The sequence below is a fragment of the Dunckerocampus dactyliophorus genome, chromosome 3 (genome assembly GCF_027744805.1).
Source record: "Dunckerocampus dactyliophorus isolate RoL2022-P2 chromosome 3, RoL_Ddac_1.1, whole genome shotgun sequence".
Lineage (NCBI taxonomy): Eukaryota > Metazoa > Chordata > Actinopteri > Syngnathiformes > Syngnathidae > Dunckerocampus > Dunckerocampus dactyliophorus.
The window spans coordinates 29,056,307-29,071,812 of NC_072821.1; the positions used below are offsets into that span (position 1 = coordinate 29,056,307).

At 37.7% G+C, this 15,506-nt stretch overlaps 1 protein-coding gene across 2 annotated transcripts in view; it reads right to left on the minus strand.

Moving 5' to 3' along the window:
* arnt2 (aryl-hydrocarbon receptor nuclear translocator 2) overlaps nt 1-15,506 on the minus strand; it is a 68,996-nt gene that overhangs the window by 5,128 nt on the left and 48,362 nt on the right. For both annotated transcript variants that reach the window (XM_054770182.1, XM_054770183.1), the window contains 5 exons: nt 13,138-13,289; nt 5,097-5,169; nt 4,844-4,967; nt 4,539-4,641; nt 2,238-2,376 (listed from right to left, as the gene is read on the minus strand). In XM_054770182.1, the coding sequence (XP_054626157.1) occupies nt 2,238-2,376; nt 4,539-4,641; nt 4,844-4,967; nt 5,097-5,169; nt 13,138-13,289 (591 nt within the window). The remainder of the gene's footprint in view (nt 1-2,237; nt 2,377-4,538; nt 4,642-4,843; nt 4,968-5,096; nt 5,170-13,137; nt 13,290-15,506) is intronic.

The following is a 15,506-nucleotide window of genomic DNA, read 5'->3' on the forward strand; positions in this document are numbered from 1 at the left end:
TACATTGCTATAATGTGCGAACCACCCCGGTCCGCGGGAGATTTGTGGGAACACAAGCCGGTCCGTGGGTCAAAAAAGGTTGGGGACCACTGCTGTATTTGACCAGGAAATCTGCAAATTCATTGATTTTTACTTTAAAACTGTTAAAAACGATTGGAATCATACCAAAAATACATTTTTAATACAGTTAAATGGACAATTTTTAAAAAATGTTATGTTCGTTTTTTTCTTTTTTCACCCCTCTCCACCTTTGAGCATATGTAGCCAGTAAAACATAGTCAGTAAAACATAAAACACTTATTGTCATTATTATATTTTACTATTATTGTATTTATTATTATTCTATTTGATTACATTTTTCTATAAGTTAGTCCACATTCATGAATAAAATAGCTCTGCTGCTTTGGTAGGAAGTATCAGCCTGTAAAATGTGTTGAGTGATGATGTGCCAACGTAGTCTGCAGCACAGCTAGATTTTTGAGAGCGTTTGAAAGCACATGACAGCCTGCATTTGAAGACTGTGTGGCATCTGGAGCATCTGGAAAGAAGGTGTTGTGGAAAAAAATCTTTAAGAAGAGACAAATGCTTAATTTATAATTTACAGATATAACTTCAGTCACATATTGTTTGAGTCTGCATACTGCCTGGGGACTCTGAGTGTTACATTTCTATACCAGGGTGTCTCTTCATGTAAATGAAATTACGTCAGACCAGGTGAAAGATCAACCAGGATACCATTGTTTAACCATCGTCTAATCTCAGAGGCTGCCTTGCTGGTAAGTACCAGTAGGGGGTCCTGAAAACATCTGCTGACAACCAAGTATAACCTTTTGATGCCACAGACAAAGCGATATCTAGAAATTGATACCTTTCTTTTACAATGTAATTCATTTGCATTCAATAGAGGATAAAGACTTGTAGCCAGGAGGCCCTCGGGGCCAGACATCTGCAGACAGCCATGTCTGACCTCTTTTGCAAAAGAAATAAACTGCGAAAACTCCCTGTCTTTATTTTAGACATTCTATTTTCTTAAGAATTTTTTTTTCCACAATAAAGTAAAGAGCTTTTTTTTTTTTTTTTGAAGTTCATCTCGTACCCTTCCAAAGTGAACAATCTGTGATGACCCAACGCCTCCTGTTTAGATTCATACTGTGTTTGGAACAAGTATTTCAGAGAAGGCCAATGTGGGACCAGAAACTTGGTCGGGCTCTAAACTTGAACATGATGTCAGATTTAAACATCTGTTCGGAAACGGTGAAAACATCATGCCTGCCTTTTCCTCGAAATTATCTCACTGCAGTCTTCTGATTACTTTTGCTGGAAACGTGAATTAATCCTGAACACATTCTTTTACTTGAAGCGTTCCAGAAATGTAGTCAGGGATGTCCAAAATGTGGCCCGAGAGTCATTTGCAGCCCACAGATGTTTTTTTTATTGTCCATGGCACATTCTAAAAATCTAATTGAAAAAACCCCAACAAAAATGGGAACAAAGCAGGCATTCTAGGAGAATAAAGTTAAAATATAAACAAAATAAAGTTGCAATATTACGAGAATAAAGTTGTAATATGAGGAAAATATATACAATTATTAGAATAAAATAAATAACAAAAGAAATAAATATTATTATCAAAGTTAAAGTTGAAATACTAAAGAAAAAATATGTTATTTTCTAGAGTTGGAATATGAAAAATAAAGTTGCAATTTTTAGAAAATTAGGGCACGAAAACGTTACAACATTATGAGAATAAAGTCCAAATATTATGGGAATAAAGTCATAACATGCCAAGACAAACAAAACTTAAATGTTGAAATATTTTGGGGAAAAAAACAACTGTAAAACGAGCAAAAAAAACTAATTTAAGGAGAAAAAGCTCATACTAATAAAACACTTCTTCAGCAATATCACAAAGCTACCTGCAAGGCATGCTGAGTAATCTTTTCAGCAATGTCACAAAGCTACCTGGAAGGCATGCTGGGTAATTTCCTGCTGGGTAGGTGGTGTGCGTGGGCTTCCCAGCATGCCTTACAGTCTACCTCTGTTAATCCCAACGTCCAACACCATCTATTGAAAGTGTTTACATGCCTTTTAAAAATCTGCTTTCAAATGAATTTGCGCAATCATTTGTTTTTTACTACATGAAAACGTTGTGGGTGATGCTAAGGGGATGGCAGAGGCAAACAGAAAGTCGACGGCACAAACCTGAAGCTGCAAGTTTGTGTGTTTGATTGTATTACCTGTCCAGAGAAGGGGGGTCGGTTGCCTGACCAAGACACCTGGCCCGAGTTCAGTTGTCTTGAGATCTGAGCAAGGTTTTGATTGGATGAACTTGATGCTTGGATGTCGTTTACACCTGGGACATGGATCACAGAGGAACTGTGCGGACATAGAGAGTAGAAACATCAGCAACAGTGACCTAACCCACAAGAACCCACATCCATTTGAAGTCAAATGATGGTTGATACAGCACATGGAAGACATTAGTGATCTTTTTTTGTAAAGCACAGCAATCCCCTACTTTGTGGCGGTTAATTGGTTCCCTCGATACATTAAATCACACCCTTTAGTCACCGTCACACTCTTATTACCAAATATAGTAGACATAATAAAAGAAAATAGACATTTAAGACATAAATAAGGCTTGTGCTTGTGTCTGTTGCTGTAAATGTGTTCCGGTGCAAGGGGTGCTCAGTGGGGGAGTGGACAGGAATTGACGTTGGGGGTTCTGCAATAAAAGACTGTTGTTCCCACAATGAAGTCCGATGCTGGTGTGTCACACCGAACACTACAGTAACGTTACTGACACCTAGTGACCAGTGTAGAGTACTACATACCATCACCATGTCTTCTGATGCGTCTTCTGAATGCCTAATATTTGTGTTTTATTTCATTTGGCCATTTTTATACTGGAAAATGCTTCATTTAGGCACAATTTTTAAAAATGTTTTGTGACACATTCAATCAGAAAACAGCACGATTTATTAATTTATATATTCTTGATAAACCGTGACAGAGTGAAGTCGCACAATTCAAAGCCCGAAGTGGGGAGGATTACTGTACTACAAAAACATGTTTAAAAGGTATCGTTGATACTGCTATATGCATGTGTGATGTGAAAGGTGGGTGATGTTACATATGTTACATTCTTCATGCTATGTACAGTATACTTCAAATAGAACAAACAACATATATTCATTAAACATTTTTGCTATTGTGTCACGTCAGGCTTTCCATAGCAATTTCAAGCCAGATAGTGATATTTTCCTAGCTTCTTTTCTATGAATTTATTGAAGAAAAATAGTAAGAAGTGTTGATTTGTAACATTTGACACCCTATTAAAGCATTACAATTGTTAAATGGATTTAAAATGAGCTTTCATGGAAAGAACTTTTGTCAGAGCTAACTCAGGGGTTGGCAAACTTTTTGACTCAGAGGCCGCATTGGGTTAAAAAAATGTGGTATTTTTGGCTAAACTGTTGGCTGTAAAAGTGTCATTCAAGCCGCTGCATGTGCTTGGGTCCTTTTTCAGCAGTGCTGTAAACATCTGGAGGTTGTTTTGCATTACTGCATGCTAAAAATATTATAATGTCATGACAGACCAACTCAAAAAACAATAGAATTTTACACTTTTTTTTTTAACTGAATCAATAACTGAACATACCCACAAAGTACATGAATAAAGGATGTGGCAGCAAAAGCACAGCAAAAATGTGACAAACATGGCGAAACACCCTAAAATCCAGTAAAATACGACTTTATTTATTTTTTTTTTGCAAAACTTTCTTGTATAGAGTTTGCTTGTCTGACCCTCTTTGTCACACTGGCTGCTACGTACACAAAACCACACTCTGCTTTGTATCAAAGCCTCAAGCTTGGAATCTGCTGTGACCTAGTCCCTATGATTACCGTAACGACCCGTATATCACGGGAAACCGCATCACCTCTAGTTGAAACTATAACCTCAGAAACTATTGGACTTATTTTGACAGTTTAAGACAGGGGTGTCTAACATTTTTCAACAGAGGGCCACATACTGAAAAATGAAAGGATTCAAGGGCTACTTTGATATTTTGTAAAGCAATGTACATACTGTATACTAAGAACTTATATTTCCAGAAAAAATATTATTAGTATGAACGTCACTCATTGCTCTTTTTTGTTTTTAATTTCGTATTGTCACTTTATTCCCATATTTTGAGTTTATTCCAATAATATTATAACTTTTTCCCCCAACCTAATTTCTTAAAAATGTTTGTTTCTTGTAATATTACGACTTAAAAAAAATGTATTTCTTCTTTAATAGTTCAACTCGAAGCTACTAAATGACATTATTTTTCCTAATATTACGTGTTAAGTCTTGTAAAATTACAACTTTTTTTTCTCATTACAATACGACTATAGATGAATATTTTTCTCTTCATATTTTGACATTATTCTCGTAAAATTACAGCTGTTTTTTTCATTTCTGGTGTTTGACTTTATTCTGGTAACATTATAACTCTGGCACACATTTAAAGGCTTCTTACGGCTTTTAGTACCTAAAGGTTTTGCCAGTGTGTCCCTGCTGGAATGGAGAGCTCTGGGAGTAGAGCTGCTGTCCACCTGCTGTAGAGGAGGGAACCATCATCTTCTTATCTCCCGCTGTGAACACACGCACACACACAGAACAGATTCAAATTATAGCTAATAACAGGAACGAGGAGAGATTGTGCTAAAAGCAGCAATTATGTTTCAATCCGCTTCCGCTCCATACGCTTGTATGATAAATGAATCAATTACTGATAGTTCCGTGATCAGTATCTGAGCATTTTATAATGAAGAATATGTAAAAAACTTCACATACAACCAGAGATGTTGGTGTACATTTCAGCAAAGCGTGGGTCTCTCTCCTGGGAGAAAAGAGCTTCTGACTTATCAATGTTCTTCCCAGCTTCATGGACGCCGCTGCTCACATTGGCCACAGGAACCTGAGAAGACAATAAGCTCGGTCACAAGCAGATAAAGTACGACCTGTCTGACTTTCCACGATTTATCATTTGAATTATTTCACGAAAAATAATCTTGGTGGTTGAGTTCTGAATTAAAGGTTTGTTGACCTGGGAAAGATCATAGGCAGTCAGTCCATCTCTCTGGTGAACTTCCAGCTCTGCTTGCTGCTGCTGAAGCTGTCTGCAAGAAACACAAAATATACAGTCCATCATCAGCAAAGAGGTGGTCTACATACAGTATCACTCCTTTATCGTTCCAGACCTGACCGTGATAAGTGAATTTATACAAAGTAGGATTCCTTATTAATGAATTTAAAATATTCATACTCAAGCGTGTAGAAAACCTGTTTACGACCTTCTAAATACGGGTTTTAACAATATTAGAGCCCTTTTGACATGAAATAACACCCCTTTAGTCACCTTTACACTCCTATTACCCAATATAATAGACATAATAAGAGAAAATATGGTATATAAGACATAAATACATTTCGTGCTCGTGTGTGTTGCTGTAAATGTGTTCCGAGGTTGGACAGGAAGTGGCGTTTGAGTTCAGAGTTCAGTTTTAGTTTTAGTTTGCCGTGGGTTAGCGATCCCGTGTTAGGTGCCTGTTGTGAGATCATTCAAACCTGCACTTAAAGCCTGTTATTCCGGCGATCAAGTCTGGTGCTTGTGTGTCTCACCCAACATTACAGTAACATTACTGACACCTAGTGACCAGTGCAATACTATATATCATTACAACATCTCTGAATGTGTCTTCTAGCCTTAATTTTTTATTTTACTTAATTTTGCTATATTTATGCTTGAAATAGCTTAAATTATGAAAAAAATACATTAAAAAACTACCTAAAATTGACATATGAGTTTGCTGATGTTGTTTTGGTGCGGTTCGGCCGACAGAAGTCTGTTTTGTTTTTGCAATCAGGAGACTTTTGATGGACCAACTTTATCCTTAATGAAAGTCACAACAGTCCACTATAGCAAAAGGCATTGGAATTTTAGATGAAAAAAAGCACATCCTAAATCACAAAACCTCGCAAACTCGGATTACAACTTGATGTTTGCCGCAATGTTGAATGATTGACGTTAATGTCTGGTGCTTGTGAAGCTCGCAATACAAGTCTAATTTCCATGCAATCAGCCACTGTACCTAATTCATAACTGCTGCTCCATATGCAGAGTGGGACCATGAGTGGAAGACATTCCAAAGCAGAAAAACAAATACTGCACTGCTTGGTGCAATTACGCACATTCTGCAACACGTAGGAATGAAGTTTGTGAAAGAATACTGTAGCAGGGAGTGTATGATTGTAGCAGGGAGTGTATGATTAGAGGAGTCATGAACTGGCATGAAAGCCTCAGCACATTGTTTTGGATCATCACAGAAGCAACATGACTTGGAATGTCAGGAATGTAACATGAACACATGTAACCCATGAACAAGTCCACAAGCAGCTAAACAAGGCATGGACATAGTGTGACCTGCAGCACTGCATATTATTTGATTTTAGTTTATTTTACTTAAATAATTTTGTGGTCAGTGAATATAAAGGCAGTATAAACTGACTTTAAGCTTTTAATAGAGCAGGACCCCCATACTGTGGGATGTTGGGTTGCGTCTGTGTTGCTATGTGATTTGCTCAATGTCAGGGGCATCCAAACATTTTCCACCGAGGGCCACATACTGGAAAAATGAAAGGATGCTTGGGCCACTTTGATATTTTCTCAAGCAACTAAAGTAAACGCTAAGAATGTACATATATATACTGTATATATATATATATATATATATAAAAAAAACTGTAACTCAGCTTTGTCCTATAGGTGAAAAAGTGCATTATTAGTATGAACTTTCCTTTTCCCCCTCCCCTTTTTTTTAATTTTCCAAATATTTCAACTTTTTTCCTAAATAATGTTAGTTTAGTCATAAGAATACGACTTTCAAAAAAATTTAATTTTTCTTTAATATTTCAACTCTATACTACTAAAATGACATTATTTTTCCTCATAATATTATGAGTTTATTCTCGTACAATTGCAACTTTTTTCTTGCTAGAATAAATGTTTGTTAATATTTTGACTTTATTCTTGTAAAATTACATCATTTCTTCTATTTCTGCTGTTGTTGTTTTTTTTTCTGTTTTACAGTTTCCAACTATTTCTTTCTTCTTTTACATTCTGTTCTCGTAATTGTGACTTTATTTCACTAATATTTTGACTTTATTCTTGTAACATTCAAACAACCTAGTTTTCCAAAAATGACAACCTTTTTTGTTTTGTTTGTTTCTGAAAATATTACGACTTTAAAAAAGTATGGTCTTTTTTCATTAATATTTCAACTTTATGAAAATGATGTTATATTTTCCTCATAATACTACGTTATTGTCATAAAATTACCACTTTTTCATGTTAGAGTCTAACTTTTTTCTCTTAATATTTTGATTTAATACTTACTGTACTTTACTGCTGATTTTTACATTTTTGCTGTTGTCTTTTTTTTTTTTTTTTTTTTTTTAGTTTTCTTGTTAAATGACATTTTTAGAATGTGCCGTGGGCCAATGAAAAACAGCGGTGGGCCGCACTTTGGACACCCCTGCTCTAGATCAATACACACATGTCCATGTAAGCGGAAGAATGTCAGCTGAAAGCTAAAAATAACAAATTTTATAAAAACAGAAGAATATTCAAACCACAAGCACTTAAATGGGCAAAAAGAGAACAGTCAGAGAGCAGCACTATACCAATAAAACTCACTGAGCTAACATCTTAATTTACTCTTATCTAGTAAAGACATGTACATTAGCACATCTACAATAACCATCAAAGTCTTTACTTTCATTACCAACATCATACATGTACACTACAATATCATTTATTTTCTCTTTTTCGAGCAACATGGCCCAGGCTTTACGAGGTTAAGTGAAGACCACCTTGCAGTTGGATAGCTGTTTTGCACAGCTACAACATGTTGACGCCATGTGGCGCACATAAAAATGCTGCAAATAACGACTCTGACACATTATCAAAACATGCTGCAAATTAAATGAAAAAGTGGGAAAGATTAAAAAATCACAACACATCGCCCTGTGGAGACCATACTGCTTGTGTTTTACGTGTCATGTCTTGCTCTGCCAGTTCTGATTTTATTGTTGAATCTTGCTCTTTACGCTTTGCTTTGCTTCTGAGTGGCTGGAGGCGGAACAATGAGGCAGGTGGACACAATTGGCAATTAACCTGCCAAGCTTGAAGAAATTTTATGACGTTTGGAGGTTCAGGGGTCAAAATGTATACCGCATTTTCCGAAGTACAAGTCACACTTTTTTTTCATAGTTGGGTGTGTGACTTATAGTCAGGTGCAACTCAGAATATACACAGTATATTATTTAACATGTGCTACCTTTAAGTTAAAGTGGGGTGGTGGTTGCTTATTTGGTGACACTTAGTGGCCGCAATAATTCATTGAGTTGAAGTTGTGACGCAGTTAGTTGTATGAATCGAATGATACAGAGCATACTGGACGCCTTTTGTTACGGAATACTTTGTAGACACTATGTGGCTGTAAGTAATGTGCAACTAGAATGATATGATACCTGTGTGGATCGAGAAATGTCCTATTTCAGACAGCAGTGTTTTTTTAATGAGGACACTAATTATGTCTAGCTTGGAGACTGTAGCTGCTGCGTCAGCCACTGACTAACTATAAATACACTAGTATCATTTTCAGTTTGTTTTTTTTTTTAAACGAAAAGTTTTGGTGTTAAAATACAGCTGTTGGAAACATTTCTACACACATATTAAAAGTGTCTTCTTCCAGAACATTCTTACAGTTATTAAATGAACACTGCACTTTTTTGGAATTTTGCTCATCCATCCAAAATCCTTATGTGAGACATGAACACACGTCTCTCTTTTCTGTGCCTTCTAAAGATATAAAAACAGATCAAAAGTGACAGCTCATTACAACACATAATGGGATACACCTATGCTGCCTACACAGACAAAACACCTCTAAAAACCTCCAACAAGGTTTTATATACATGCTGTGACCATTTGGTAACAGGTACATTCATGATAACATGTAATACTTAGTATTTTGCCGTATTTTCGTCCCTTTAAGCATTACCCAAACAAGCCTTAACTACCCTTCCTTGGCGCATTGACAGAAACGAATGCCTACACCGAGCATGAACTTTTCCAAACTCAAAAATAAAAACACAATATAAGTGTTTCTGCCCCTTCTTCTTCTCTTGTGAATTTAACCTAAAACCTAATCATCAGGTTAGAAATCTAGGGGTAATAATGGACTCAGATCTGAACTTTAACAGCCACATTAAATGAATAACATCACCAGCTTTTTACCCAATAAAAAACATTGCCAAAATCAAGAGAATAGTGTCCAAGCCAGATTTAGAGAGACTAATCCATGCCTTTGTCTCCAGCAGGCAGACCACTATAAAGGCCTTCTCACCGGGCTCACTAAACGAGCTGTAAAACAGCTGTACCACATCTAGAATGCTGCTGCTCGAGCCCTGACTAGAACCAAGATATATTACCATATTAGTCCAGTACTCAGGTCTCTGCAATGGCTTCCTGTCCTCAGGAGAATAGACTTTAAAACACCTCTGCTTATGGACAAGTTTCTTCATGGTCTTGCGCCGAAGTACATCTCTGACATGTTAGAGCCACATAAACCATCTCGAGCTCTGAGAAGCTCAGGTCGTGGTCTCCTGCGGGTGCCCAGAGTCAGGACTAAACACGGTGAGGCTACGTTTCAGTTTTATGCTGACAAAATCTGGAACAGTCTTGCAGAAGACGTGCGACAATCCTCAACTTTGGCAATGTTCAAATCCAAGCTGACTTACTTGTGTATAAATTGTGCTCTATAAATAAACTTGCCTTGCCTTGCCTAATGTAGACCTGAGGTCGCCCTTCTGTACCACTACTTCCTTGTTCGCTTGTTTGCTGGCTACTAGCTCCCATGTTAAGTCTTGTTTCATGTTTTTATACGTTCAGTCTTTTGACCCTTCGTTGAGATTCTCAATTTTGAATAAGAAATAATGTAATTCAATAATAATTTAAATTCAATTAATCTGGTGTTGATGCGGACTTCTCGTACATCCTGGTGAGATTGACTTCAATACCGTTTCTCACCTTTTTTATCAACCTGGTGGTACTCGCAACTTTCTTTGACCCCATGGCTCATTATTTAGCAGTCACACTCAATAAAAAATGCACAGATAGTGAGTCAGCAACGTGTCGAGTGCTTTGTTTGGGCACTCCATTCCACTCCATACTACAAATGGACTAGTCTGTTTCAAGCAATATTGTTCAAAAACCGAGGCTAGATTGTAAAAAGATTTTGTACAACATTGTAGTGTCAGCATCAGAGTCCAAGAGCCATCACACGGTTTCTGAACATTTTCTCCAATGATGTTGCACACTTGATTTTCTCGGGGCCACTTGGTATAATATAAGCCAGTGGGACTTCTTGACTTCCCGCTCAAATATAGTTAGTGAGTGCCAAGCGACCATGACCTCATCAGTACTTCACTCGGTCCAAATGGACATTTGTACCAGATGCTAGACAAGTCATTTCTGGCATTCCTGGAAGATTACACAAGAAGAATGTGACAGATGTGAAGCTACTGTGACCTTGACCGATCCACAACCTAAATTTCATTCTGTATTCCAGGTGGCGCAGTCTTCTGAATTTGTCCAACCTTATACACTTATACAATAGTATATACATTGGTGTGAAAAGTGTTTGCCGTCTTCCTGATTTCTGATTTTTTTGCATGTTTGTCACACTTAAATGTTTCAGATCATCAAACAAATTTAAATATTAGTCAATGACAACACAACTGAACACAAAATGCAGTTTTTAAATGAAACTTAAACCCAGAAATTAATTAATTAATTAATTAATGAAATTGGTTACCACCATTAACACACAATTTTTGACAGCCCTAATATTTTTATATTTAAAAAAACAACTGTAAAATATTGAGGAAAAGGCTTCTTGAGACGTCATCTGTACTTCTGTGTAGAAGGTGTCGGACGTTTCGCTCCTCATCCGAAGAGCTTCGTCAGCAAACTAATAAGTGCTGGTAGCTTAGGCCTTAAATACAGTAAGAGTGGGCGGAATTGGTGTGCCAACACCCTCCTCCTATTGGTTCGTTACACTAAGCCTGGGCGGAGCAGTGGTATAATCCTATCCTGTTATTCACACCTACGATAAAAGGGAAGTGTCGCTCCCTGAATTGGGTATGAACGACTCTGATACTGGCTTGTTAGCATCTATTGTTCTGGCTCGGCCCTGCCTTCAACTCATTTGCAAGACTAAGAGCTGTGGGTTTTGGTCTCAGTAACCTGCTGAACACAGGGTCCAAATTAAACCTCAAACCACCATTCCGATTCAATGATGGGTTCTGTTGTTTGACAAAAATAGCTTCCTTTACTCCTCTTTCAAACCATCTGTTTTCTTTGGCCAAAATCTTTACCTCGCTGTCCTGAAAAGAGTGATTGGTAGCTTTAAGGTGTAGATGTACTGCTGATTGAGGACCACTAGCATTGTCCCTGCGATGTTGATAAAGCCTTTTTTGGAGCATTTGCTTAGTTTCCCCAATGTAGTGCTCTTTGCATTCCTCATCTTTACAGTGGATGGAATAGACCACATTGCTCTGTTTCTGGTTTGGAGCCTTGTCTTTAGGATGCACTAATTTTTGTCTCAGGGTATTTACTGGTTTGAAATAGGTAGGAATTTTGTGTTGCCATAAGATCCTCTGGAGTTTTTTTTTCGGAGACCCCCGCTACATAAGGGACTACCACTCCTCTCCTTTTTGCTTCTGTGGGCTTTTGGGTTTCTTTCTCTACTCTCTTCTTTTGACATTTGTTAAAAGCCCACCGTGGGTACCCACAGGTTGAGAGTGCTCTCTGGACATGTTGTGTCTCCTTTTTCTTTCCCTCAGCACTAGTTGGTATTTGTTCCGCTCTATGTTGGAGGGTCCTAATAACCCCTAGTTTATGTTGTAGTGGATGGTTTGATTCAAAAAGCAGGTATTGGTCAGTGTGTGTGGCCTTTCTAAAGACCTCTGTAAGTAGCTGTCTGTCCTTTCCTATAATTACCTTGCAGTCTAAGAAGGCTAGTTGGTTTTCTTTAGTGTCCTCGCGAGTAAATTTGATATTGGTGTCCACCGCATTGATGTGATCTGTGAAAGACTGAATTTCTTGTTTTTTGATTATGACAAAGGTGTCATCCACGTATCTAAACCAGTGCCTTGGTTTTGTCCCTGAGAAGGATGTGAGAGCCTGTTCCTCCATCTCTTCCATGTACAGATTCGCCACTATGGGTGAGACTGGTGAGCCCATAGCACAACCATGGATTTGTCTGTAGAATTTCCCTCTAAACTGAAAATATGTGGTGTTAAGGCAAATTTCCAGTAATTGGCAGATGTGGTCAGCACTAAGTTTTGTTCTCTGATGCAGAGTTGAGTCCTCGAGCAGTCTCTTCCTCACCACCGAGACTGCTGCTGAGGTGGGGACAGATGTGAAAAGTGAAGTCACATCATAAGACACCAAAGTTTCCTCTGGCTCCAATCTGAGGTCTTTGATGCTCGCCACAAACCCTTTTGTGTTCTCTATATGATGATCAGTGTTGCCTACCAATGGGGATAAGACTGTTTTTACATATTTCGCTACATTGTACGTGGTAGAGTCAATGCTACAGACAATGGGTCTGAGGGGAAACCCTTCCTTGTGGATTTTTGGAAGGCCATAGATACATGGTGTAGCCTCCCCAGGGTATAACCTATGATACATCTGTCTGTCAATTAGTTCTTCCTTCTCTAACTTTTGGAGACAGTGTATGATTTCTTTCTTATACCTACTGGATGGGTCCCTTTTAAGTTGCTCATATGTGTTGGCATCACTAATTAGACTTGTTATTTTTTCTTCGTAGTCCACTGTGTAAACTGTAAAATATTAAATTATTATTTATTTAGTCTGAAAATATTCTGGTAATTGGTAAACTGTACAAAAGAAAATGGATGGATGGTAAACTATACTCCTATTCTTTAAACGCAAACTAATTAAAGTCTGAAGACGTCACTTTGCAAGTACAAATATTGTGTGTGTACGAGTCACTTACTTGACATTTGTGTTGGTGCAGATGATATACTCTATCTCATCAGAGTAGGGGTTCTGGAAGGTAAAGCTGCTGGTACGGATCAGCATCCACTCCCTGTTTTTCATGCGGAAACGGTACATCACCGACAGAACTTGACCCTTTAGCTTCACCACCTGAATGACAAAAGCCTGGCATCAAGATGGATGTTTTGCATACCTCACAACTGAGCCTTAAGTAGCTTTAGACGATCCATTCCGATTTCATTGGGGTACAGAGTTGGCAGCATGTTCATGTGCATGAAAACACAAATTGTCTAATGCAGGGTCGATCAAACTTTTGGGCCATATATCTAATGAAAACAGAAAGGTGCAAGGGCATGATTTTTTTTTTCCCATGGGGCCCAAAATTTCTGGCTTCACCCCTGCTACTGGCTAAATGATATAAAATAAGGGGAAAAAATCACCTTAATTGAGACAAAAACATATATCACATGTGAAACTGATGAGACACCTTTTTTAAGGAGACTTTATATGTGAGAGTACATTGGTGGAGCTCTAGCAGGACTTCCAGGTAAATGAGAGAGCACTCAGCGAACCCGGTGTCTTCCACCACTGAGAAAAGCACGTCATCTCGTTCCATGAATTCAATTATTTTTCGGGGTTATTTGCTTAGCCATCTGAATCTGACTGTCACACACAAACGGGCGAGGGTGGTCCACATGGCTGCGGCAGCTGCCGTTTGACTGATGATCACAACGTAAGCCTCGAAAACTCACCATACTCCGTCAAGTGTTTGTTCTTCAAATGCCATATTAAGCTTTTAACCATGCTACCTCTGCAAGATAGTTTTCGTGGCATGTGTTGGTAGTTAAGTTCCATGATGTTTTTGTTTTGGCATGCTCGCACACTGTGAACGAGTGGGAGGAACACAATGCCCAAGACGTTAGTTAGGGCAAGACACTACACTGCACGCATGGATCACTGCGTTTCTCATTATATTACAAGTTTATTCTCATAAAATTGCAACTTTTTTTCTCCTCACAATCCAAGTTATACTTTGGCTTTGTATTGTTTTTTTCCATTTCTGCTGTTGTTTTTGTTAATTTTCTAACTGTTTCAACTTTTTTTCTTCTCCTAGTTATGATTTTCTTCCTATAATATGTTATTTTAGTAACATTATAACTTTTCCGCAACCATTTTTCCCAAAAAATTATAACTGTATTCGTTGTTTTAATATAATGACTTTAAAAAATAACTTACTTTTCTTTAATATTTACATTTTATTCAACTAAAATTATGTTATTTTTCTTCATAATATCCAAAAGTTATTCTCATAAAACTTTTTCTTGTTAGATTACAACTTTTTTGTCTTAATATTTTGACTTTATTCTCATAAAATTACTGCTGATTTTTCCATATTTTAGTTTTTTTCCCTTTAGTTTTCTTGTTAAATGATATTTTTAGAATGTGGACACACTTGAGCTAATGTCTAACAGAATCAAATAGTAGTGGCGTCACAACTGCACTTCCACAGCATGAATGGTCAGGTTGGAATTTGGTGTTGAAGCTTGACTTGGGCCTATATGTGACATACAGTGGTGGAAATAAGTACTGTATTTCATCCCTTCCCTCTCCCCTTTAGTAAGAGGGCCAACTTACTAAATCAGCAGGGGGTGAAATACTTCATTTTCTCCACTGCAGATATTTCCTGTTCTCGGTTTGCATGGTTCTCTTCCTCCCCCAGTTATAATAGAATATAGAATGATAGCAAGAATATGTTCAATAGCCTATGGATGTACACTGTGTGCGCAATTATTAGGGAAGTCAGTATTTTGACCATATTGTCATTTTTATGCATATTTTTTGTGAGTGTGACTGGGTGTCTGTAGCCAGCTCTGTCAATACATTAAAAGACTGAAGGATTCAATTGGAGCTAAAAAGACTTAAATAAAATACAGATGGAGTTGGGGCCATCACTTCAGTCCACGTAGGCATTTTTCACATAAGCGTTGCACCCTTGAACTTAACTAGACTTTACCCAGATGAGCTGCGTGTGACAAGGCAAACGTCAGACTCAGCCAAAGCAGACATGAAATGGATTTTCCTGTGCCAGCTCCCAAATCCTATGATCACAACCCATTGAACCCGCATGTGAAGAGAGTCCTTCCCGTAAATCAACAGCATTTGCTGATGATTTAACCCTACGGCGACCCAACTGGGCCCTTTGAGACACTTTTTCATATTAATACATTTTTGCCAGCATTCATGCAAATGGCATTTTCTTTCTAATGTCTTGGATTAAAGTTCTTCTTGTCATAAAGGTTACACATACATTACACACAGATGACCCGCAACCCAAACTAGCCCCCACTTACTACCATTCAAACCATC